The following is a 26,020-nucleotide window of genomic DNA, read 5'->3' as shown; positions in this document are numbered from 1 at the left end:
GCGGCACAGCAAGGCGCCAAGTCATGAGCTGGCCTTTACCTGTGTGCGTTGCCATCACCCTTGTGCAGAAGCTCAATGATCTCTGGGACCGTGTGGGCAGGGTCTCTGGGACTTAGCAGGTACAGCAGGACTTTCCTTCCGTATTTGTCATTTACTATGCTGGGTAAGGAACTGATGATTTCCTAGATAATTAAAACAGAAATCTGCATTGTTATTTACACTCTCAAAGTTCAGTCGGGACTTGATGGGACTGAAGAACACACCGCTGGCTGTTTATTTCACTGAGTTCAATAGCGAATGTGAGGTTAATTCTGATGTGTCTTATTAAAATGCAAAGAACGCACTGAGAACATAGTTGATTCACTACTGTAGCCATCATTATTGAACAACCTGTTCGTATTAACTGATCAAACCCAAGGCATTTTAAAAAGTTAGAAGAGCTACCTCCATTCATCATGAGGACTGTTTCTTGGGCCGCTAGTACTAAGGACAGCACCTGCTGTGATCTGAGCAGACAGTCAATTTGCAAGAGCACTTAATGCAGCATGCACCTTGCTGAAGCACATGCCTCAGAACTTCCCTGCTGGAACACGAGGGAGGACGCTGCTCTCTTAATCACAGAGTAGATGAAGGCTGAGCTGGCTGCTTATTCATAGCAAACGGAGGCTATTTACTACAGTGAAAAAGACAAGCATGGGGAGACAGGAAAATAAACCCAGACAGACTCCAAGAGGGTGCACTCCACACTATGTGAGGTTGGCATCAGCATACCCGGTGGCTAGAAGTGAAGTGACAGGTGACACTGCCCCACCCCAGCTAACACCTAGGTAAATCTACTACAGACAGTCACTGAATTCCTTTATTTAACTTATTTTATTTTTAGAGACAAGTTCGTCTAGGCAGCCTAAAAGGTCTTGAGCTCAATGCCAGGGTGACCAGTGAGCCACAATGCCCCCAACTGCTAACAGAAAAAATGAAATGGAAATTCATCCTTTACTTTGTTATATTTTTGCTTCCTGTGACAACCTTTTGAAATGTTCAAATCCACACACAACTAAGCCTAAGTTACCTGGAGCAACAGAGAGAACTCATTCACTTGCTAAATTGCCAGGATCAGAAGCAGGCACCTGACTAGTCCTGATCCTGACTCCGTGTCTGTCAGAGCTAAAGAAAGTGCACACCCTCCTCTGAAGAGAAGAAGTTCGCTTAAGACGACAAATATTCAGGTCTGTTAGGTACTTTTTTAGGAACTGAAACAAACAAAAAAATTGTATATAGGGATTTTGTCTACACGTATGTGTATGGAGAACATGTATGCAGTGCACACAGAAGACAAAAGAGGGCATCGATGCCCTGGCATTACAGTTACCACATTATGAACTGCAACATGGGTTCTGCATATTGAACCTGGGTCTTCTGGAAAAGCAGGCAGTGCTCTTAAGCACTAAGCCAGACTGGCCCAGTCTGCTTTCAAAAACACACACACAAACCAAAAAAAAACCCTATTTACTACTAAATTAGTGTTTTTAATACAAGGGATTAAACCAAAAGGTCAGGTATCAACCACAGGATCACAATACAGTAGAAATCAGAATTGCATGTTTGTTGTTAAGCAAATCCCAGGCTTCCCTCAACTTCTGCACTCGTCTCTGCACCTCTGATACCTTGACGGTAGCTAGCGCTGGCTGCATGCTGAAACAGAACCAGACACTACCGAGTGCTGTGCATCTACCAGGCTGAATGACCGTCCTCTCAACACTATGTCCAGGTTCCAGAACTACAATGCCCATCCTGCTCTCCGAATTAATTACCTCGAAAGAAGCAAAGGTCACAGCATGATTTCCACACAAAACACAAAGGCTTTCAGAAATAGGTCTAGCCACTTCAAAAATGTGTCTATAATTTCAAAGACACTGGGAAATAATGTGAACTTAAAATTTCAGTAATAAAAGGGAAAACAGAGAGAAAAGAAAAAATATACAGAATTTATTAGAGTATAGAGTTCTTTTTATATAATTTCAAGATAAACAAGCCCCAGAGAAGCATTACTATCTTGCTTTTGATAATAAGATATTTAAGGACCCAAACATAGGGACCTACAGTATGTCCTCAGCATATCTAAACTGATGGCTTTTCATGGCATAATGGGGAAAGGTAGGAGGCACCAAATCACTGATAGACTGCACTGACAGGCCCCATACATTAAGAACCACTGTCCTGGCACAGCCAGTATGTGTAACGTCTGTAATAGACACATTCAGTTCATTGGCCCTGACCAAGCAGGGCCAATGAACTTGGCATTAAGAGGGCTAGTGGTTCAAAACAAAGGTCCACAGAGGCAATGGAGCTAGAATGTACACACATTTTCCCTGAGGACAGAGACAGAACAAGCAACAGAACTTGAGACATGAGCCTGTAGTAAACACACTGCTATGATAGGTTACATTAGGGAAAGAAAAAAAAAAAAAAAAAAAAAAAAAACACCTGTCAACTACTTTAGACACAGGGAGCTAAAACCTAGCAGAATAGGCAAGAGAACTAATGGAAAGCTAAAAATGAGTAGACAAATAATAGACACCAACAGAAGAACTGAGGGAAGGCTACATGACTAGGAAGCCTGAGTACTTAAAAAATATGACTTTATTCCAAAGTCTACCTTTTGGCTGCACTCAGGGCATTCACTCTCTCCAGGCTCAGCTCCCCTCCCTCTCTATTGAATACCTAGCTCATCTCACTCCTGTAAGCAGCCGGTCCATGGGCATTCTAAGTTTCAAGTACCATCAGATCACAGTTAACTGGTAAATATGAATGAAAATAACCTAAGGAAAATCTCAAAGGAGAGGTAGATATCGCTGAGAGATCAGAGAGCACCACCTAGCAATGGGGCTTAGGACACTAAGAGTGTTTAACAGCCTATAATTCAACCTGACATTTTGGTAAAGTCAATTACTCTCAAAAGAAATCCCAGCAACATTGGGGTTTCCTAGTGCCAAGGTGGGAAATACTGTCACAGGACTCCATTGCTTAGTTTTGACTGTCAAATCTGACACAACCCAGAATCATCTGGGAATAGTCTTACTGAGGAATTAGCAAGATCAGGATGACCTGTGAGCAAACTGTCTTGCCTGTTAATTGATATAGGAAGACCAGTCCATTTTTGGGAAACATCATTCCCTAGGTAGAGTGTACTGACTGGTATAAGGAAAAAAACTAGCTTACTACAAGCAAGAATCTACACTTTTATTCTGTCAGTGACGGCAGATGTGATGGTTAGAGTTCTTCCCCTGAGTTCTCTACAATAAAGGGCTGAACCTGTAAATTGTAAGCCAAATATTTCTTCTCCAAGGTTGCATTTTTTTTTAACTTGGGTTTTATGTTATTTTTTAATTAATTATTTATTTATTGGGTTTTTTTGTTTTTTGTTTTTTGTTTTTTATTTTTGCAGCTATAGAAATGAAACTAGAACACACACATGTGATTAAGAATTTTATGGAATAGCAAAACCCAATAAAAATGAAAGCATGATTTTTGGGGCTTCTCTGTTTTATTTTGTTTGCTTGCTTTTGGTTTCCAATGCTAGGGACTGAAGCCAAGCCTCTTCTGTGCTGCCCAAGTGCTCTACCAACAAACTACATACAAACTCTTCCCAAAATAGTTTGGTTTTGGTTTTTGAGACAGAGTTTCGTGTATTCGAAGACTGGCCTCAAAGCTGCTCTGTGGCCAGGGATAACCTTGACCTTCCTATTCTCCTGTCTTCACCCTCTTACTTAGATGCTGGAATTACTAAAAGCCTATACCACCATGCCTGGTGTATGTGGTGCTGGGCATGCAGCCCATGGCTTCACAGATACTAGACAAGCCCTCTACCGCATACACTACATATCCGAGGTCCAAAAATAGTTTTTAAGATTGTAAGAAACACTAACCACCATGAAGCTAACAAGTAAGCTTCAGTGTATTCACTAGTCGACCACTTCCTATTTGGCACTGAAAACAGCAAATGAAATACACAAAGGTGAGAAAATTATGGACCATAGGTGAAATCTTGCCTGGGCCCACTTTCTACCCATCAAGTTATGTTTTTCCTCTCTTCTCTTTTTTTACATTGCAAAGCATTCTTTAACAGTATAAACAAACAAGACAAACCAAATATAGCTCATAAGGCCCCAAATCATTACTCTCTAGGGCTTTACAAAAAAGAAGTGAAGCCTCAACTCTGTCCAGTTTTACTTTTTTAAGTTTTTTCAAACAATAGTATCTTACTCTTCAGCCCAGGCTGGCCTCCAAATTCATGGCAATCTTCCAGTCTTGGCTTCTCAAGTGATAGGATTAGGGGCGTGAGCTGCTATGACAAGCCAGGTTTGACTTCTTTGTGTCACGTGATGGAAGACTAAGTACTCGGATACTGCTCTTTTTGACTTGGATAAGGCATGTAAAATATACATTAATACTTGTTCATTCTCATGCAGCAATTGGCTCGCTACCCCACACTCCTTAGGAGCATCGCTATCAAACGAGCCAGAGCACACCAGAATACATGGATCACATTTTATTTATAAGTATGTTCATTGTGGAAAGGGAGTAGATGAGAAACAGCTTGAATTTAGTTTCAAAGGTGAAAGAAAGGTGTAGCTGAGCAGGATGAGATTTCAACTTGACATTCTGGGAAGTTGAAATCTATGGATTTCATCATTCTAGATGCCCTGAATGGAGTACTTGGCAATGTGTAACTTTCCCTGGCTAGTTTTAAAAAGCACTGCAACAGAGGCTTTGGTGGATGGGTGGGAAAATACAAGAGCAATGACCACAGCTTTATCACTAACTTTGGAGCTTAATGATAGACAGAACTGGTAGAGCATTTCTCACTGAGAGGCATGTCTGTGAGAGCTGCCCAAAGTTAGTCTTTAGGAATGCGGGTCCCACAGCTGTGGGTTTCAAACAGATAAGCAAAAGAAATGAAAATGGTTTCAACAGCAAGTTGAAGTGAGATAAATCACTAGAAAAGACTAACCCCGCAGATAATTCTGGCAAGTCTTGAAGGGTGATTGTTTCCCTTGAAATCCATTTGGAACAGTAATGCACATTTTCAGTTTTGTGAAATATTACACAAAAGCAAACTTTCAATAGGCCAGCCAGTTTCCATTTTTGTGAAATAGCTTTATTCATTGCCAATTCTACAGCTTCACATCTCTGTCACAGGAATTAAAAACAACACTATTGCTTGGAGTCAAAGGGTACTAAAGTCACAAGGAACATGTCAAAATACTTAACCCGTGACACAAAATCTTGCCAACTCGTTCCTTCCCACAATCCCGTCCCCACAAAAGTCATCACAACTTTAAAGTAGTCAAGAACAAATTTGAAAAGTGACAGCAGGGGCTTGAGAAATTCACAAATGGGATTTACAGCTGCCATCTAGGAAAATAGCTCCCTTCCCCCACCAGGGATAAATTTGTAAACATCCAGCTACCCTCACCCTGGACTAGAGCGACCACAGCTCCCCAACCTTAAACACAGGCATTTCTCTGCTGACACTGTAGGAGTCTCATTTGTCAGTAAGTCTTTTCCAAGGCTCCATTCATGTGCAAACACAACAGCTTATGCGATTTTTCAGGTGAACAATTTGTGTTTACAAAGACTAGGCAGTTTTCAAAACATTCCAGTTTTGGTCACCATTGCCAATACTGCAATTTCTCTTCTCCACTTGGGTAATCTCTACCTTGTCATTCAATATGAGTACATCCTACATACAGGGAAGATATGGCTACACAATCAAACTGACAAAAGAGGAGGCTCACAGAAGAGAGGGAAGACAGACAGTTCTGACTACAATGTCTCCTTTGGAGTGGCCTTTCCAAGAGTTCTGCAAGTCAAGTACAGAGGTAAAGACACTTACTCAAATATTACCATCTAGGGATCACTGTTTTAGAACGGAGTAACTGCTAAGAGGTAAGAAGGAAGTTGATATTTCATTTAGCAACACCATTTAACATGATTCTAGAAAAGCTTTTGATGATGTTACAAGCACAACTGAGTGAGTTTTGGTGCTGTCACCTCCACTAGCGTAACCTAGTACACAGGAAGGATAGACTGGATGACTGCAGAGGCTTGCTTGCCCACAGGACATGTGTTAAACTGAACAATCTCTAAACGAGGCAATCACCAGCCAAATCCAAGCACAGCTTTGCTAAAAAATAAACCCAAGCAACCTTAATCCAACGTAGAAATGACTAGTCTGACTTTAATCGTGGTCATTTAGGTGTTTATAACAATTGTTATCGAGTTACAAGGTTGCGGTTCACACAGGAACAGAACTGACCTCTAAATTAATATATAACCAAGGCAAATAAATGACTGGTCATAGAAAATATGCACAGAAAGCACAGATCAAAGTGATTATATAACATGTGTGAAATTAAACTCCAACACCAGCCACTGGCCAATGTAATCAATTCAAGCCCATCCAAATTACTTACAGATATGATTATCTGCTTCACAAGCTTGGTATCATCGATACAATCAAAAGCCGCCAGCAGAACCAAGTGAGAGTACTGGCCCTATAAGAAAGGGGAGACAGAAAGGTTAAAAACATTGCAGAGAAGGCTGCCAAAACGGTTCTTGTGGGTAAAGGCACTTGCTGCCAAGGCTGATGATGGCCTGAGTTCAATCTCCAAAACCCACATGGTGGAAGAACAGCTCTCCCAAGTAGTCCTCTGACAACTACACATGTCCTCTGACACCTATCACCCATTCCCTACCCAATAAACTAGATGACTTAATAAAATAAAAAATTTAATGAGACAAAGTAAGAGCAAGCCCTAGAATGCTGAACATAGCATATACATTTAATCCTAGCATTTCTGAGGCAGGTAGATCTCTGTGAAGAGGCAAACATTACCATGACACAGTCAGAACCAGCCTAATAAAGAAGACAAAGAAAAAACAAACAAACAAACAAAAAAGGTGTCCCTCGTATATACCGTACCCATAGTCAACCCTAACCTCATGCAAACAAGGTGAATCAAAGCCACTCAGATAAACTAGCTAATTACAGTCTAGAGCTAAGGTCAGTTTAGAGAGAGAGAAAGAGAGAAAAGAAAAAAGAAACACAGAAGCATGTCATCAAACAGTCCAAAAAGTAGGATGCAACATCAAACCACGCACACAGTTAAAGAATGGCTACTTGAAAATTTTAAATGAGACAATTAAATGAACAATTAATTGCTGGGTGGGAAATGGATGCATACATAACTACATAAACTATTCACTATTTAAATCACCAAAAAAATGTTATTTCAGGTATGAATATATATATATATATATATATATATACACACACACATTCACAAACACATGTAAACAGAAAATTCTAGAAGGCAAAACATAGTCACCCCTGAGTCAAAGACTACAAATTATTTTTATTGCATTTTGTCCAATTGCATTTACTATATATTGTCTAATTTCTTTGAAAATAACTGCATATACAAATATCAAAAACAAAACACCAAGCCATGTACAAATATTAGACCAGAGCTGGACACAGGGGTGCAACCCTATAACCCTAGTACTGGGGAGAGACGGGAAGACTGCTCTAAAATCCACAAGTTCCAAAACAGACAGATAGACAAACATTCCCTCTAAATCTACAGTAACAAAAACATGCAAACTATATAAAACATAGTGACCATGAGAACTAGATCAAAGTCACTGCTTTTAAAAATACAAATCAATACACACAAACATCCTGTGTATCTACAATTAGCTATTAAAATTGAACTGTTCCTATACTGGTGTCTGATACTGCTTGGGGCGTTGGAGGAGCCCCTACACAACTGTAAAACCCAAAGAACCCAGATTTCAGAGTTTATAACATATTCCAATGGGATCTCAGACGGCGTGCCTTGGGGGAGAGGGAAGGTTTGCTTTAATTCAGGAGAACCAGGGCTGAGGAATATGAAAGGTGCTAAAATTTCAGTCAGAGGCAATGAAGAATTTCCTAATCATGTCTGAAAAACTGGAGGAAATAACTAGTCTAAGACACAAACTATATAAAACCACATATCAACTAAAAACAGAGAAAATATAAGTCCAGCCACAGAAAAGACAAGTGACTTTAAATGCATAAAATGCTTTAGAGAAATAATAAGGACAAATCATAAAACAATGAAATGCATGCTGTTATCTTATAGGCAAGGGTAAAACAAAATATCAGCTGAGGAAAAGCAGGCATCTTTACACTGGCTAGAATGTAAAGTGGTTTGCTTCTTTGGAAAGCACTTAGCACCATCATTACAACATGCATGTACGATCTCACCCAGCACCTTTAGGTGTAGGGATTTATCTTGGACAGGCCTCCACAAAGTTCACACACATACAAAATGTTTGCTGGAATACTACAATTTAAAGACTCTGGAAACAACTTGTATATCTAACAGAAGGGACTGGTTTTGTGACGACCGGTAGAGCCATGCAATGGAGTACTGGAAAGTCATTGTGAGTGTGGCCAGCTCATGTGTATGTATTGAAAAGTGACTACTGAAATGATTGAAGGAAACGGGATAGTGCACACAATTTCTATACAGAAACTGGTCCACAACTCAGTTCAAAATGCAGACACAGTAGTGATGATCCTTTCTGCTGAAGTTCCGCAATCATTCCATATTAATTATACACTTGGGCAACAGGCAACTCCACAATGACATCTGGAAACTGAACATGCTTCTCTCAGCAGCAAACACACAGATGATCTAATAACACCTTCATCTGACATTCAGACTCCCATAAGTACTCCAAAATAATTCCATTCAAGACACTAAGGCAGACCTAATCAAGGCCTCAGAGGAAATCTCAGTAATATTGGAATTAAGATTGAAATAATAAAATAAAAATTAAAAAAAAAAAAAAAACCCAAACCCAACAATAACATTTGGGATTCTAAATAACCGACAGTTCAAATCTACTGGGTTATATTTGTTTATCTCCACCTGCAAAGGTAATTCTTGAACTAAAATGATGTGTGATCTCTAGGCACTGTTGCCAAACTAGGATAAAGGCTCTCAAAAATGAATTGGTCAATTACATCATGTAGTCAAATTCTAAAATTCTTTTAAAGTCTAATTTTATTATTTAAAGAGTCCCTTCCTGTGGTTAAAAGCACTGTCTGCTCTTCCAGAAGCTCTGAGTTCAATTCCCAGCAACCATGTGATGGCTCACAACCATCTACACTGAGATCTGATGTTCTCTTCTGGCATGCAGGTGTACATGCAGAGAGAGCACTCATCCATAAAATAAATAAATCTTTTTTTAAAAGTGCCTTACTAATAGTTTAGATAGAACTTTCTATTAGCATCTTGTTTTTACATTACTCAATGCTAATTTAAGAATTTCAACTACATGTCATATGGAGACTTAAGCAATAGGGAACTGTAAATGGAATATTCTTGTGTATCACACTTACAGAAAAGTTAGCTGTCTACCAAATGGCTGCATACGAACTCCTGTCACTCCCAAAGCCACAGCAGACGACCTGCATCATACGGCACCTGTCCTGCCTTGGTCTCAACAACACTTGCTGAATTAAGAAGTATCTGATAAATCTACTGAACTATATAATTAAAATTACATGACTACCACATAAAACCGATTTTGAGCATTACTTTATAGTGCTAGAACGGAAAATTACTCACCATCTACAAACATACAAACTTGTAGTATTTTCACTATTGTGTGGATGGTAATGTAAGTGTGTGCGCGCACACATGCGCACATGTGAGCCTGCCTTTGCCCGCACGTGTGGCCGCCAGAGATCAACTTTAAGTGCTTTATCCACTGAGCTATTTCCCACCTAGAAACAACTAATCCAGTAAAAAATCTTTTGTAGCTAATACTAATTCTCCAACAGATTGCAAGGAGTTACAATATTGAATGTTTAATAGCTCAACTTTCATGACTACACTGTAAATTTATGCCAAGAAAAGACAAATTTTAACTTATTAAGATTCTGGTGGTAGCAAAAACCAGTATCAAGTTTCTGAACTATAATCTCACATTATTTACTTAGATACATATACGGCTTAAACAAGCAGCTGAATCCCATGTTTAGTTACCATGTCTGGAGACACTCATTAAAGCAGGAATAAATACCAGTCTTTATACATCACAACCAAATAGGGCGTAGGATGACATGCAGAGAAGGGGCGTTTGCCCAGAACATAGGACGTCCTTTCTTTGATCTCTAACAAAAAACATATACATACACATACAATTCATAAAGAGACAAACTGTAGTATGACCCCTATTTTTGTAGAAAGTAATCTAGAAAAATGGACAGAAAAAAATGTAACAGACAAATTTTCGGTAGTTTTCAAATCTCCCCAGTGGACAAAGTCCTCGGCTGTCACTGACTTTCAGAAGCAGCTCTGTTGTACTCACATTGGCCACCTTTTCAACATACGTCTTCATTGTTTTCACGATCACTTTCCTGTCCTAAAAAGAAAACAACTGCCTCAGTAAACTTTTATTTATACATTAAGCTTTATTTCAAGCTAATATTTTATGTATTACATTTTAATCAGCATCGCTGCTTCATCGGTGAAATGAGAAGTTATAAAGCAGAATGAAACACAGTGCAGTGTGAGCCAAAAAATCCCTATGAGGAGCTCTGTAACCTTCAACTTATATCACGCCATTTAGGCACATAGTTTGTGGAACTATGCAAACGTAGTGAAGTCACCTCTACAACCACCTCTCTCCTAATGTCTGACAGTCCTTCAAAAAAAGCTAGCATACGGATGTGCTTAACAGATGTTTGTGCAATAGTTAAATTTGCAGTACGTAAAACCCAGATCAAATACAACTACCATTAAAAGATGGAATATGTAATATTCTATGATCAAGATAGGTGGTCAACTTTTTCTCAGTACTTAATACACACAGGAACCAAAGGGTGCATTAACTATTAATTATCTCTTCCTTCTTCCCACTCTCAATACGTCCATTAAATGAAGACTAAAAGAACAGAACACAGGTCCCCAAACCCTCGTAAGCCAAAGCTGAGCATAAGTGTGTCAGAGGATCTCTTTCTAACCTTCAGGGAAGCCTTGGGTCTCTACTGAAGAGGAGAATACAAGGCCCAGAAAAGATGCCAAAGCCCTGGGATGCCCTAAGCTTCCAAAAGATAATGCTTATGTACAACAGGGAACCAAAGGCTACTGAATCAAAGCTAAGGGGTCATCAAGACCAGACTACAGGCAAGCCATGGCTCAGACACTCACCTTGGGGGTACCATGCCACAGGCAGTGCATGGCCACTCTGGCGCCATCGTGAGTGTGGGCTAGGTACACCACTGCTTCCCGGATGGCTTCAATCAGCTCCTAGAGAACAGAGGGGTCAGTTTCAGATTTTCCCTTGTCTGTGTACATGAGAACAGGGCAGAGAATGAAGAGGGAGCGCAGGCAACACAGCAGGCTTTAATTCCAGTCTTTTCCATCAAAAGCAGCAAATAACGTTGCTAGCTAATTTCTAACAACATAATGGATTTTTCCCTGTATCTATGTTTACAAGTACTCACAGGTGACATGTGATATATTCTAATGAGGGCAGAAACAGAAAGCCAGGGGGTAGCGGTGCTAAGGGAGTGTTTAACAGAACAGCTGGGGAGAGAAAATGCCCTTCTAAATGTGTATACAACAAATACAACCAAAAATCATCCTGACTGAAGTGTCTGAGTTTTAATTTAGCACAGGACTGGATCTTCACAGGTCATATGAATTGTTTACCAAAAAAAAAAAAAAAAACTCAATGAAATCTCTGTGCTAACATTTAGGATAGGTCTTTACTCACAATTAACGTTTATGTTAAAAAAAATTAATTTCTTATTTTTAAAGTATGAGTACCCGGGATATAAACGAATTCTGTAACCTAATAGCTACAGGGATCCCAAATTAAAATTTTAGGTAAACAAATACAAAGTCTGAAAAGAGGAAGGGCTGCATTTCACCTGAAAGTACCATCCTCCCCCAGGATGAATCTTAACAACAGATTTCAGGTCACATATCTCAACTGAAGAATTTCTCCAAAAATGCTCCACAATAAATGGGGTGTTTAAATCATAGCTTCCCCCTTCAGGGCTTAGGGGACATTGCGGAAGAAAGGGCGGAAAGTTTTTAAGAGCCATAGCTTAAACATCCCAGGGCAAACAGTCTTCTGGACGGGACTGGGCCAGACAGGACCACTGCGTCCAGGAACTCATAGCAGCTGTGGTGGCCAGTCAACATTCCAGCATGGGGGAGGGGCGGCACTGCACAAGCCCCCAAACAGCTGCTCGCTCTTAGTATGGCCAGTGGATGGCCCCACAGCTGTGAATATATGAGCAGCAAAAATTGAACTCCAAGGGTTACAATTAAAAAAAAAAAAAAAAGACATAAAATTGAGAGAAGGTGAATGAATCTGGGAGGAATGAGGGGGAGAAATGGGGCTTAATATGATCAAAACACATGTACATGTTTGAAATTCTCAAAGAATTAATAGAAAGCTGTTGGGCTAAAAAGTAACACTGGTTCCAGTTGTGCCTCCAAGATCTCTGGAGAAGGGCATGTCATTTTACACCCATTCCAAATATTTGCTGTGACTGAATGCTGCCTTCTCCTGTCACTGAAACACACTAACCACGAAAAACCCCTAAGATACTGAGTTCTGTAGGGAAGAGGAAAATCCCTAAGAGAGCAAGTGCTGTTCTTCTGGTCACAAGCTTTGGAGATGAGGAGCGGGTAGCTGCAAAGAAATTATTCTACATGTTAATTGGGCTTCAAAATCCCCAGCAATGTGTGACAGGCATGTTTGTCAGGAGAAACCAGATGTGTTCTTTCAGTCAGCCCTGGTGATTAGAAAATGAGAGCAAATGAACAATAGCTCACGACTTGATGAGGCAGGCAAAGTTCAAGGAACTAAAGTGTGAATTCTCATTTGTATTCCTACTGCTGACTGGAAGGGCAGCGCAATTACCTTCACTGGTCCTCCACCTTCCATCAGATAAGGTCCAGGCGTTCACGGGCCATTTAGTTTTACATTAAGTATCCTCCCTTAACCTTTTAAAATGGGCATTTTTTTTTTTTTTAATTTAAAACTATCAGAACACTAAGTAATCCTCCAATGTAAGTTACCTTTCAGATTAGATTAGCTATAGAGGACACTCTCTGGATTGTAACTAAAATGTAAAAATTCAGTGGCATTAATAAAACTGGGGTCAATTCTATTATTTTCTGGGGAGGGGGAGGGCATTAAAGAGAAATATTTAGGGGAGATCTGTTCAGCACCTGGTTAGAGGGTTATCTAAGTGAGAAAGGAAGGAACCCTGACATTTCTAAAGAACTATGTACATCAGGGTACCCTTGCAGGGTCCTACATGGCTTTCCCTATACATTTTCATAGCTTGTTTTGTTTTCTGAGACAAGTCTCACACCACAGTCCAGACTGGCTTAGTTACTATGGAGCTCATGCTAACCTCAAATTCATGATTATCATCCTGTCTCAGGCCCCCAAGTGCCAATTATCAAAAGTGTGTGCCACCATGCTAGCTTTACAAAAAACAGAAACCACGAACTTACTGATCGAAGTTTTGGAGGTGCATGGGTAAAAAAGTCCAAGAATACTTTATGAACCAGTGAGTGTTTAATCACAGCCTCCCTGGAAACAGAAAAAACAAACAAACAAAAAAATCAGATTTAGCAAAAGAGCCACCCAAAGACAGGTACCCCATCAGTCCTAAAATCTAAACGAGTGAAGTGGTTTTTACTAAATACACTGTCATGAATCAACTGCATCTTTCAGCCACACTAAGACGTTAAAAAAAATTAGGCTGTGACACTGGGTTAGTGTCATCATAACCGAGACCAGGATACAAATTTCCAGCTCTACAGTGAGATGCTCTAGTCCTAGCATGTTCGACCCCAAAGTCTATCGGCCGCAGGGCCCCCACCTCCAAGTATTGGAGATTTTATTAAAAATTCACATGTACACCAAATTCTTAATAGTGATTTCCTGTCAAGTATTCTTCAAAATGTCTTAGTTCCAAAAATAATTTTAACAGCATTACAATTTGAATGGACTGCAAAAGTGCCACCAGCAGTGACAACCCCTACTTAACCTATGCCTCCTATTGCGATGTGAGGGGAATTCAGTTCAGTGCAGGCTGATGTTCAAGATCAAGGACCTACATATTCACATGCAAACACACTGCAGAAAGGGATGTTTTCGTCCTCTTCTAAGGGCTTCGCAAATATTAGCCCATTTCATCTTCGTAAGACTCTACAAAGATGTACTATTATCACATCAATTCCAGAGGCCCAGAGTTGAGGCTTAGAGAGGCGAAGCTGTTCATGCTAACACTGAATGTATGGAATCACACCCATCCGGCCTGTTCCCAGAAGCTGTGTACTCAACCATTTTGTTAAGGTACCAGAGAGATGAAAGCAACAAGCACAAACTTCTAAACCAATAGTGCAGTTTAAACAATTAACTGAATTTATAAAGCTATTAAACACACAAGGGTTCAGTATAATACTTTATTTTGGAAAAAAAAAAAAAAAGTTTTATCACTTTAAGGAGGTTTATAAAGCCGGATGATGGTGACGCATGCCTTTAATCCTAGCACTCGCAAGGCAGAGGCAATCAGATCTCTGAGAGTTCTAGACCGGCCTGGTCAACAGAGTAAGTTCCAGGATAGCCAAAACTATATAGAGAAACCCAGTCTCAAAAAAAAAAAAACAAAAAAACAAAAAAACAAAACAAACCAAACAACAACACTATTACAAATTAGTCAATAAGATACTACATGAAGAAGAACAATGTCTACCTATATCATCAAGTATGGTTTCAAACAGAATGTTTGATCCTCTTATTTATGATTCATTATTAACAGGAGGGAGGAAACACACGCTCTTTCTGGCAAGCATTATGTAAGATGTGGCTCCTTCAAATGCCTCTTTCGATCTGTTAATAAAAATCCTCTTACTTTTGAGCCATTGGAGTCAGAATCTGCTTCATTTCATCCATAATAAGCTCTAGCTTTCCCGGCTGCACTTCTAGTACCTTGTCCAGAGTTGGGTGATCTGCTGACTGAAAACAAGAAAAATCAACCACTTCCAAATGTAATCACTTCAGAACAAGCCAAGAATTATAGCCATGATAAAGGAGTTTAAAATAAAGTTGAGATGTTTCACATTTATAAAACAAATGTGTACTATGCAGCAGAATAATTCCTTATGATCGGATTCCCTGTCTATACATCTGCCAGTGTGTGGTCATTCCTGTGGAGGACTGGCCCTTGCAATATATATAAAAACATGATATATCCCCCCAAGAATATAAAAACGTGATGACGCCTAAGACTCTCACATAGAACAGGAAAGTATTTATACATAACCCATATAATCCTTTGGCATATTTTAAATCACCTTAGGGCTACTTATATGACCTAACAAAACATAAATGCTCTGCAAATAGGTATTTTACTATATGGTTTACAGAACAAGGAACAAAATCTATACATATCCAATACAAACTTGTTTTTCTTAATGGTTTTGGTTGGTTGAGTCATAGGATGTGTAACCCATGGAAACTAACCAAATCACCAGGCATCCAGTCTTACTAAGAACCTAGCATGTACCTAATCACAAATCCTTGTCTTGGTGTGTTATATAGTTGGCTGGCTATTCCCAAAGCTGTGTGTCACAACAGAAATGCTGCAGCAACTCAACTCAGGAACTGAAGCTAATGGGGGCAGCCCTAGTCACTCCACATGCTTTCCCATCACTTGTACACCCATGTCCCGGAGTCTGAAATAGGTTTTAGTCCCATCACTGGCTGCTCTCAGATTCAACTTCTACCCTTCATCCAATGCCAGGTCTCTAGTCCCCTTCTTCTCCAGGTCCAACCCAGACAAAGTTAAGGCCAAGCTGGAAGAAACATGACAGAAGGGAACAAAAGGGAGCCCAGCACACCTCAGCCAGATCTGGCTTCAGAGCAGGTACAAAGCTCCGCTCACTACTGCTGTCTTTAATCTCGGACTGGCTGCAGACAAAGAATGCTGAGGCACCACACACAAGCAGCTGAAAGCGACAAACACAGCCTGGGCCAAAGGGGATTTTCAAAGGCAGCATTCTGGAGGACAGGGCATAGAATAAGCACTTGCTCCTACTGCAGACATATAATCCAAGAGAACAAAGTAATCAGACACATCCTAAATAAAGGACCCTGAAGCTTAGAGACCACACAGAAAAATAAACACACTGGGAATGAACTTCTAGAAACACCACCTTGTAAAGCTGAAACGTGTTCCCATAGAGCTCTTCTGTCAGCATGTTCCTCTGTTCCAAAATCGCTTTGTCATTGTACGCATACTCCACAATGGCCGATGCCTCTGAGTGCCTCAGCATCTTCCTCACGTGACCTTTAAAGCTTCTGATTATCTCTGCAATCTGTGGTTTGTTTCTGAAGTCAACAGAAACATGGGAAAAGTAAATGACAGCAGGAGAAATCTGGGTGACAATAAATCTAAAACTTACTTCTCCAAAGGCCAACTCACTAATGCTTGTTTTAGAGAGGGCACGTCTACCCAAAAAAGCTTGTGAGTGGGCAGATCAACTTCCCTGTGTTTTTTACCTCAGCGCCTAGAAGACAAAGTCGGCTGGACTCTTCAGTGAGAAAGTGTGGCTCTGCTGACCAGGTTCTTTCTTATTTTATCTTTGGCAGTACCGAGGATTGAACCTAGGACCTCATGCATGCAAAGCAAATCCTCTACCACTAAGCTACAGCCACTGAAGTCTTTAACTTCTCTGTGCCTCAGCCTCTTCATTCACAAAACTGCAACACACTGCTGAGAGAACTAAATGAACTATGATTCATGAAGAACTGTGCCAGTACACAGAAAGTGCCTTCGGAAGTCCTTCAACTAGAGCACAGGGAAAGTAAGGGAAGGAGAAGGTAAGAGTTCAGGGAGTAAACGAAAATAAAATAAATTACAATTTTCTTTACAACAGGATTTATTTTAAAGCATTTGGGGAGCTGATAACAGCCAGGAGTGCTTAGGAAAAAAATCTTGCCAGTTGCATGTCATGTATTTTTTGTTGCTGTCATATTCTGGCACACTCTCGCACCCAAAAGGCTGTTCTAGACAAGTACCAACTGTACATCATTAAGAAAATCATCCTACCCTGACATGTGCTAACACAATGACCTGCCTCAGAGTCTCTTTATCTGTCCCTCTCAACCTATAACCCTCTAAATACTAATAGCCTAAGTTAATTATTCCAATGCTTTGTTCTATAACTTAAATATATAAAAATAGGTCCTTAACAACGGAGGTCATGTGCCCCAGGAAGAGCACAAGTGTCCAGAGGTGATCACTAAGACCAGAGAGTTTAAAGTAACATTTGCTCAAAAGTGGAATCCACAAAGCCAAAAGTTAAGAACCAAACACTTTATGATAACTTACCCATACATGAGAAATTTCTTAACAATATTCCTGGAATATTTGGCTTTACTTAATTCAACCAAGTCACCTGGTGGGGGAAACAAAGCATCTCAAAGATCTGCCATCCTCACTGCAGTTCTCCAGAAACAGAATAAAACACGGCCATGACTCTGGAACACGGCTAACTCTACTTGTCCCAGGCAAAGAAGCATAGCAACAGAAATGATCTTGCAGAAAACACGGAATTATTCTCTAGTATATTCTCAGCATTCAAAAAAAAAAAGTGACTTTATTACAAGTGATAAACATAGTGCATATTAACTATAGTGAGAATTCTGGTTTCTTTCAAAACACAGCTATGTTATGAGAATGTTTCTGTTTTAATCCCAGGTGTGGGATATGGGGCTGCTTCAGATTGTCTACAGTCACTAACTATGGTTTGTCTTGTACTCTAGGACAGGCATCATTTGTGCCAGCGGAGGTAGTTTACATTTGGAATTCTGGAGGCTCTTGCAGAGGGGCTGGGGATGCTCTGAGGAAGTGACTGCTGCTCCCCCTGCTGCTGCTGCTCCCTGATGATGCTTCTGCTCCTGCTGTTTACTGGAATGTTGGCTGCTGTTTGGAGATATCCTACAGACAAAGATTACACTTGCCCCAAGGAGTTCAAAGTAGTCTAAAGAGACCTACGCCCCCTTCCCCCTCTAACCTTCTTGCGAGTCTACCCAGTGTTCGGCGGTTGGAAGGCAGTGGGGTAGAAAAGGGTGGTAGACATAAGAACCCAATAAAGTGACAACAACAAAAATGCAGCTACAATTAACACTACCTTGCAGTTCTTCAAAAGCTTGCTTCCTCTGCTCTTCATTCCCATACTGAATGAAGCACTGGATCACGCGTGTTGAGTCATGTGCAAAGGCAATCTGTAGGAAAATGGTTGGAGCTTTCTGAACTCAAAATGTCTGCACAATCATGTTTCTTACTATTTACACAATTTTCAACTTAACCTGCACCTAGACTGCTGGAGACAGAAGTATGATTATTTATATGGCACACTATTATTTGGCTGTGATTCCTATCACATTTGATAGCTGAAATAAATGCAAGACTCAGAAACATTCTACTACCTTTCAAATTCCAATGAACATTAACAGGTAATAATGTGGAACTGACCAATCCCAAAGTATTGCTGCATGGATAACCATAACCACAAACAAATAATGGCAATTATAGGTAAAAGAAATGCTAGAGGTTGTGACTTTGGAATCCTGTCACAATCCTATAGCACTATGGCCCCTCAATTTGGACTAGCATTTCTCATCAAAATCTGTTGCTCCAAAATCTGAAAATTGTGAGCACTCTCATGAACACAAGTGACCATGAGCTGCAGTCAAACTCAAGCCCGCTAAAAATATGCAAGGACACCCGAGGCAATATATTAGGTATTCATGAAACAAAAGAATTTCATTTACACTTAGGCCCTAACACTTAAATAGCACCTGTGCACAACACTGGCCAGGTCCCCTGTCACAAACAGCAACTACTCTTCCCTCAGAGCAAAGGCAACTTGGATTTTATTTAAGTTTGGAATGTTGAGCACAGTCTACTCACAGTTTTAATTTTTCCTTGAATCAACTTCTGCAAATCACTCATCAGCTTCACTCTCTTTTCTTTGTCACAATCTTTTCTGCAGAAGCATAGATGAAGTTATTTTAAACATGAAAACCAAACACCATGCAATATATGGTCACAAGTTCAGTGTGGTTTTTCCTTTGAAGGCAGCAAACCCCTGCCATTAAAATTATTATTCTGGAGCAGGCAGACAAAAGTAATTTTCTCAGAGGCAGAAACTCATCTCACAAGGTATAATTTTATGCATCAATCTAAACCTTAACAGCCAGAACTTCAGAAGCAAAGAAAAATAATAAAACAATCTCAGATGGCAAATACTTAAACATCTCAACACCTAGCTGATAAGAAACTCTCCTTCATTTTCTGAGAAATCTTTCAGGATAGGTAGCAAATCCATTTGACTCTCTGCATTTCCATAAAGCTATTTGACACTATCCTAATGGTCTCACACGTCTGCACTAGACTGACAGCCACACGCTGCTGTGACAGGGGGCTGTGAGTAGGCAACAAAGAAGCAGGTGCTGCCTCTGATGTTCAGATGGCCCTTCTCTTTGCAGGGCACACCTCTGTGTCTCCCTGGTCTCGGAGGCACTATTAACGACAGGGAAGTGGCAGTACCTTCTCAAGCTCTCCCAAATGTGCTTTGCTCGGACCACAATGTCGTAGTTGGTCTTGTCGCTGATCTGCCTGCTCTGCTTCAGCTCTTTCTTCTTCTTTTTGAAGTCATCCCATTTGGGTTTCTTGGCTGCTGACTCTAGATTCAGAGTTGATTAGTTTAGCATTCCCCATACTATACACAAACACAAATTTAGTACTGAGGACAATCACTAGGACCAATACTCATTACAAGGAGAAAATATAATTTTCCAGATATTTACATTTGACAATTTTTAGCTAGTCTTTACATTTAAAAGTTGTCTAAAAATGATTCATTCAATAGCCTTTTAAAAGAAAGGATCTCCCTCTGAAGCACAAGGTGGCCTCAAACTCAGTAAGTGCATGTACTACCCTGGCTGGCCTGAGCTCAACCATTTTAATGGCTTATTATTCCTAACAGAATACCTAGTAAGAATACAGACAACTGGCTTTAAGTCAGAGTTTTCAATGGAAACAAATCAACCCAGATTGAAACAGGAAAAACTACTTTAGAAACTCATGTTTAAGAGCTGGCAGTGAAGCTTACTGGGAGAGCACTTGCATGTGTGAGGCCCCTTGCTCAATCCAAACATCAAAAATAAAACAAAAGCAAAACTCCAGTGTTCTGAGAGCTGTCATGCATTATTTAATTCTTAGAGTGTGAGGTGGACAGGATTTTAATCACTACCCCCAGGGTAGGAAAGCAGGTATCACACATTTAGTTCCTTGTTTACAGCCATCTGGTAGTAGAAACAATATAAATATGATGGACAGAATGGAATGTGTAGGTCAGTATAAAGAAGCTGCTTGCTTGAGACCAACAAAGGACAAAGCACAACAGGGCCACATTGTACAACTGAGCAAATGCTGGGTGAGAAGGGATTCCACGTATACCGTGAAGAGATTCACATTTCATTTCAACAACACACAGAAGCCCCAGGAACACTTTTCACCAGGGAGCAATTTGTCCTAAAAGAATTAAATGACTAAATCTATGGGATATGTACTACACACCCAGAACTATTACTGAACATGAACAGTCAAAGAAGTTGATTGTATTAGCCTGGCCTAAGCCCCAGCCTATAAATGAGAGCACAGTCTATAAATCTCCTACTTCACCACAGCTGACACTTCAGCAGAACACCCTGGGTCTTTAAGACCAGCTTCCATGTTTAGTTGCACCTTTAGTTGTACTGTTACTGATTTAAAAACTATACCTATCTTCTAACACAATGAATAAAAAACGTTGGCTGGGCATGACAGTGAGTGAAGGTAGATCTGTGAATTCAGGACCATCCTGGTCTACATGATGAGTTCCTGGCCACCTAGAGCCACACGGTGAGACAATGCTTTAAGAGAGAGAGAGAGAGAGAGAGAGAGAGAGAGAGAAAGAAAAAAGAAAGAGAGAGAAAAAAAGAGAAAAAAGAAAACCCAAAATAAATACCTGATGAATGAATGAACAAATACTCAATTTGGCCTTCAGAAAGAAATGTTTCCACCGGAGGAAAAAATTAGCTTAATCCCTTGGCTAAAAAAATAAAGCTCTTTAAGCATGAGAAAATGCTTAAAAATATGTATTTCTAGATTCATCTTATGAGTGTTTTGACTGCATGAGTGTTGTGTGCTCAGGGTCTGAGGAGGTAAGAAGAGGGCATGACACCCTTGACCTGGAGTTATGAATGGTTGCGAGGCACCATGAGGGGACTGGAAATTGAACTCTGGTCCTCTATAGAGATCTTAACCACTGAGCTATCTGTCTAGCCTAGAATGAGAAATTTTAACAAGGAAAAATGCTATTGGTTACCTAAGCCATTCTGTGCTTTCTTCCCTCACACCAACATGCTGCCTGTGTAGGAACAAACACAGGTGGCCTCAGACACAGCGTGGAGGATGTGTGCACCACAGTTCGGTCACCACTTGGCACAGGGAAGCTTCTGAAATACCTCTAAGAGCCACACTTACCATCACTTTTGCCATCTGGCTGGAATTTCCTCTTCTTGTTGAATTTATTTGCCTTCTGGAATTTGTCCTTCGGTCCTTTGCCCCCTTGTGGCTTGTTCTTGAACTGCTTCACACCCTTTCTGCCAGGTTTTGTGGCACCTTTCTCAAAGTGCTTAGATGTGACCTTAGGCCCGCCTTCCTTAGTGACTTTCTTTGGGAAAGTCTTTGAAGAACTAGAATCTGGTGGTAAAAAGGAATACATATTAGTTCCCTGATTCTGAGCCTAACTCTCTGGTATCTACTCAAGTACATACTGCAGAGAACCAGATGCCCTTTAGTGCATCAGACAGCCTTATTCTCAAATATACATTAACCCTTTTCAATAGATTAGAATTTAAATAATCAAATCAAAATTAAAAGAAAGCATTCTGATTACAAAATTGTAGGATAGGTTGTGATGTAAACCTTGGGAAGTAGAGGGATTCATAACAAACCATAATTTACCTCCTAGAAACAACCACTATTGTTAGCTTGGCATACTTCTGCAGTTTCATGCATATGCTAGAGGTTATTGACTTTACCGTCAGTATTTATACAAAAATCTTAATCAATGGTTCAATAAGAACAAAATGCTCACTACTGAAGTTAAGAAAGTATATCATAAAAATGAATTAAAAAAGTATTTCTGAAGATGTCTAATTTTGAGAAAAATCTTGAAGGCTATAATAAAGTTATTTGGTTAAAATTTCTGGTCAAAAAGCTTACAGATAACTAACAAATAGGATGCCAATTGCAACAGCTATGCCTTAAGACCATTACAAGAGAAAGTGTAAAATTGCGTAGGAAACAGTGACCTAGCTAGGCCTTGATTTTTCTACTCTGCAATACTGACACCTGATGGAATAACAGAGGCATCACCATTTGAAATTCAGAAGGCAAAAGATGTATATATTGGCCAGTTCCAGCTCATCAAACATTAAAATGAATTGTTTAGTGAATGAATGTTAATACCATGAGGTCACATCAATTGCTGACAAATGAAAATTTCCCAATTACTCCGGCAATTTCGTAAAAGCTAAAATTCCAAGAGGAACAGGTTAACTTGTGGACAGCAGCAGTGGCCTCTTTCTCCCATGTTTACTGTAATCTGAGCCCATGAAGAGGGTGGCACCTGCTACAAACCTCTTCCCCATCACCCCTCAACCACAAACTTCTAAGTAGTCAAGACTTGGGAAGCACACTTGGGCAAGGCTCTCTTACCACTGTTTTTATGAAATTTACTCTTTCCTTGTGATGTCTGTGGACTCTTTCCTGTAAATTTTTTCTTCCCTTTGACTTCCATCATAGCACCTCTGGAAAACAAAAGCCAAAACCATAAAGAATCACCGACTTGCTCATTCGGTAAGGGTCATTAAGTAGTAACGCCACATGTAGCCCTTGAGTTCAGAAGCAGTGTAAGGCATCCAGGCACAACCTGGGGCTCTCAAGTCCACCAAGCACACAGTTACCGCTAAGACATCAAAACCGAGGGCAAAAAAAAGATCCCAGCACAAGAACTCAGAGCATGTGTACACACTGGCTAGTATGTAAAACACCTGGGCACAACAGCACAGGCTAAACATAGACTGCTTGTAAGAGGAAACACCATGTCTGGGAAGACTTGTGATGAGTAATGGCAATGTTGCCATTTGATTCCTTGGCATTAGAAAGCCTGGCACCAGCAATATGGGCCGAGGCTACACTCAGGACACATTGCAATTTAATGAAAGAAAACACAATAAAACTAAAACAAAGTTTGCTGGCCAACTGTTTTAGAGGCAGCCGAATGGCTTGCTTACATCAAGGGATCTGCCTAACATGTCACCTGTCCGGTTCAGTGAGCAGAGGTAACAGACACATCCCACTAACCTACAAACTCTGCACAAAGCAGAACAGAGATGGATACAAAGGCAAAAGTCACCAGGCTCATGTTTACATTTCTCAAAGTTACATGTTCACCCATTTCTAAACGACCTATAGAGTCACCTGCAAGAACTCCTAGACAGTGTTGCCATATTAGAAACTTTCATTCAAGAATTAATTACTTGCTGCATGTGTTGGATTATACACTTGTAATCCTAGCACCAAGACTGAGGCAAATGGATCACTGTGAGTTCAAGGCCACTCTAGGCAACATAAGCTCAAGGCCAGTCTGGGTTACATAGTGAGATACTGTTTCAAAAATCAAAACAAAACACAATAGGATTGATTCCTCAGGACACTAGAATGTCTTGGGAAGGAAAAAAAAAAAATGGCAGGGTCCTAGGTTAAAATATATTTGAGACTCAGTAAATTAAATAGCAATAGTAAGTAAGTGAAGGTTTTTCAAATTCTTTAATTTGCTACTATAAACCACCCATTGCAAAGGCTGAAATGTAGAAGACTTCCCAAGTCTGGTTAAACCACTTTCTTCAGGAAACACTCTGGAAAATGCCCTGGGTCTGATGCCCAGCACTGCATAAAGAGGGTAGAGGGATGTGTGCCTGTAATTCCAGCATGAGAACTGCTCGGCTTCCTACTGGGCATTTCAATTGTAAAGGCAGTTTACCACTTGGCAAGACATTACATACACATATGCATTTCTGCATATAGGTTTCATGTAAATATCACATGCTAATCAATTGTGCTGTTGACCCTCACTGTAGTTTCTAAAGACACCTTTACTTACATATTCTGTCTGCATATTCTATTTTGAAATTATATGCCTTACAAAAGAGTTGTAAAAAGATATTGAACCTATACATCTTTTACCCAGCTTCCCCTATTGTCAACTTAAAGACAGTGTAATGAAACTTAAGAAATTAACAATAGTATAACATAAGGTTTATTTGGAAATCAATTTTCCCATTCAGGTCCTCTTCCTTTTCCAAGATACATTTACTTTGGCCATTACATTTTCTTTGTATTTTGCAGGTTATGTCCCCTTTGGGGTTTAAGATTTTTATTAGATTGAAGTTATGCTTGGGCCAGGGGCAGCATGTGGTAACAAAGAAGCAATGTTCTCACAGCACCAGATATATGGGTAGTCATGATTTACTCCTGATGATGTTAAATAACCCTGATCACTTAAAGCAGTGTTTGCCATGTTACTTCACTATCAGATGACAAGAGCAAAGACGAGCAAAGTGGGTTTTACCTAGACCTACAGACCTGTGTCCTCAACACTTGACTATGCATATAACTGACATCTTATGCTTAATGTCTGGAACCTAATCCTCTGCATTTCCAGTGCAAACTACCATCTTTCTCTCCTTGCCTGTTCTTGCTGAAGCCAATGGGGGATCATCTACTCAACTGCCCAAAAAGAAAACCGGGGCATCGCTCCTGATATTTACTTTTTGGTGTGTTAGTCATCTTGAACCCATCAGTAACTTACTCTGCAATTCCCTTAAGAACACTTCTACCTCTACCATCAACACTCAATGCAAATTTTCTTTAAGAGAATCAAGGCCTGTCACGAGCCTTCCAGTTTTTTTTTTTTTCCTAATAATTCTCCACCTTTTTATATGCATAGGAACACAAAGAAAAGTGCTTTCCATTCCACAAAAAAAAAAAGAAACTCGGCACCATGGCTCCAAAGTTCTACCCTTTCCTTTATCTTGTCCGCGGTACTCCTAACTCCCACCTCCGGGACAGCCTTTGCTTAACATACTCCCATCATAATTTAGATCTCGATTTACGGATCCCGTCTTCAGTTTTCCCTGCACTGCTCCTATGGACAATGCCTGTCACAGGACGGGCGGGCTGTGCCTCGCATCGGCCCGAGTTGGAAAGCGAAGCTCGTCCCTCTAACTCCGCACCAACCAAAGAGAAGGGGCTTAACAACCCCTCTCGCCAGGCTCCCGCCAATCCCTCAACTCCGAGCCACCAAAGCGGCCACGCAGGCTGTCCCAGGTGAGAGTCTGCAGATGCTCGTTCGCCTACGGCCCCGCAGACCCTCCCGGCAGAGCGGCCGGCGGAAGCTAGCCCGGCACAGCCGCACCATCCCCTCCGTAACACTCACCACACACGTGCGGCAGCCGCTCGTGGAGTTCCGCCACCTACCGCCGCTTCCGCTTCCGCGTTTTGCCCCGCCCCGCGACCTCTGACGTTCTCTTCCGCCACGGCGTGGGGTCAAGAGGTGGAGCTTAGAGGGGAAAACGAACTCTGTAGTTTCTATTGGTCCATTTCGCCACATCTCATCTGTAGACGCGAGTGCTGCTCGGGTTTTGGCCCTTGCAGGGATCCGTCCGGTGGGAGACTAGTCAGTGGCGCCGAAAAGTGACGTCAGAGCCTGCGGACTCTGGGAAAGGCGCAGGTTCTCGCGAG

General features: G+C 40.6%; 1 protein-coding gene across 2 annotated transcripts in view; it reads right to left on the bottom strand.

The window, feature by feature from the left end:
- Pum3 (pumilio RNA binding family member 3) overlaps positions 1-25,769 on the bottom strand; it is a 35,312-nt gene extending 9,543 nt beyond the window's left edge. The window contains exons 1-14 of one of the 2 annotated variants that reach the window (XM_055614084.1): positions 25,716-25,769; positions 22,934-23,025; positions 21,695-21,913; positions 19,715-19,850; positions 19,076-19,151; positions 18,294-18,387; positions 17,492-17,558; positions 16,314-16,488; positions 15,011-15,114; positions 13,605-13,683; positions 11,274-11,372; positions 10,432-10,485; positions 6,477-6,557; positions 40-182 (exon numbers count right to left, since the gene is read on the bottom strand). In XM_055614084.1, the coding sequence (XP_055470059.1) occupies positions 40-182; positions 6,477-6,557; positions 10,432-10,485; positions 11,274-11,372; positions 13,605-13,683; positions 15,011-15,114; positions 16,314-16,488; positions 17,492-17,558; positions 18,294-18,387; positions 19,076-19,151; positions 19,715-19,850; positions 21,695-21,913; positions 22,934-23,018 (1,412 nt within the window). In that variant the 5' untranslated portion in view covers positions 23,019-23,025; positions 25,716-25,769. Of the gene's footprint in view, positions 1-39; positions 183-6,476; positions 6,558-10,431; positions 10,486-11,273; positions 11,373-13,604; positions 13,684-15,010; positions 15,115-16,313; positions 16,489-17,491; positions 17,559-18,293; positions 18,388-19,075; positions 19,152-19,714; positions 19,851-21,694; positions 21,914-22,933; positions 23,026-25,516; positions 25,685-25,715 lie in introns of those variants that run through there. The other variant, XM_055614083.1, reaches the window with a different exon arrangement.
- Positions 25,770-26,020: the final 251 nt, after the last annotated feature.

Source organism: Psammomys obesus, unplaced genomic scaffold (genome assembly GCF_907164565.1).
Source record: "Psammomys obesus unplaced genomic scaffold, mPsaObe1.curated_primary_1811, whole genome shotgun sequence".
NCBI classification, from domain to species: Eukaryota; Metazoa; Chordata; class Mammalia; order Rodentia; family Muridae; genus Psammomys; species Psammomys obesus.
Note: the sequence above shows the minus strand (reverse complement) of the source record. Positions and strands in the feature narration are given on the sequence as shown.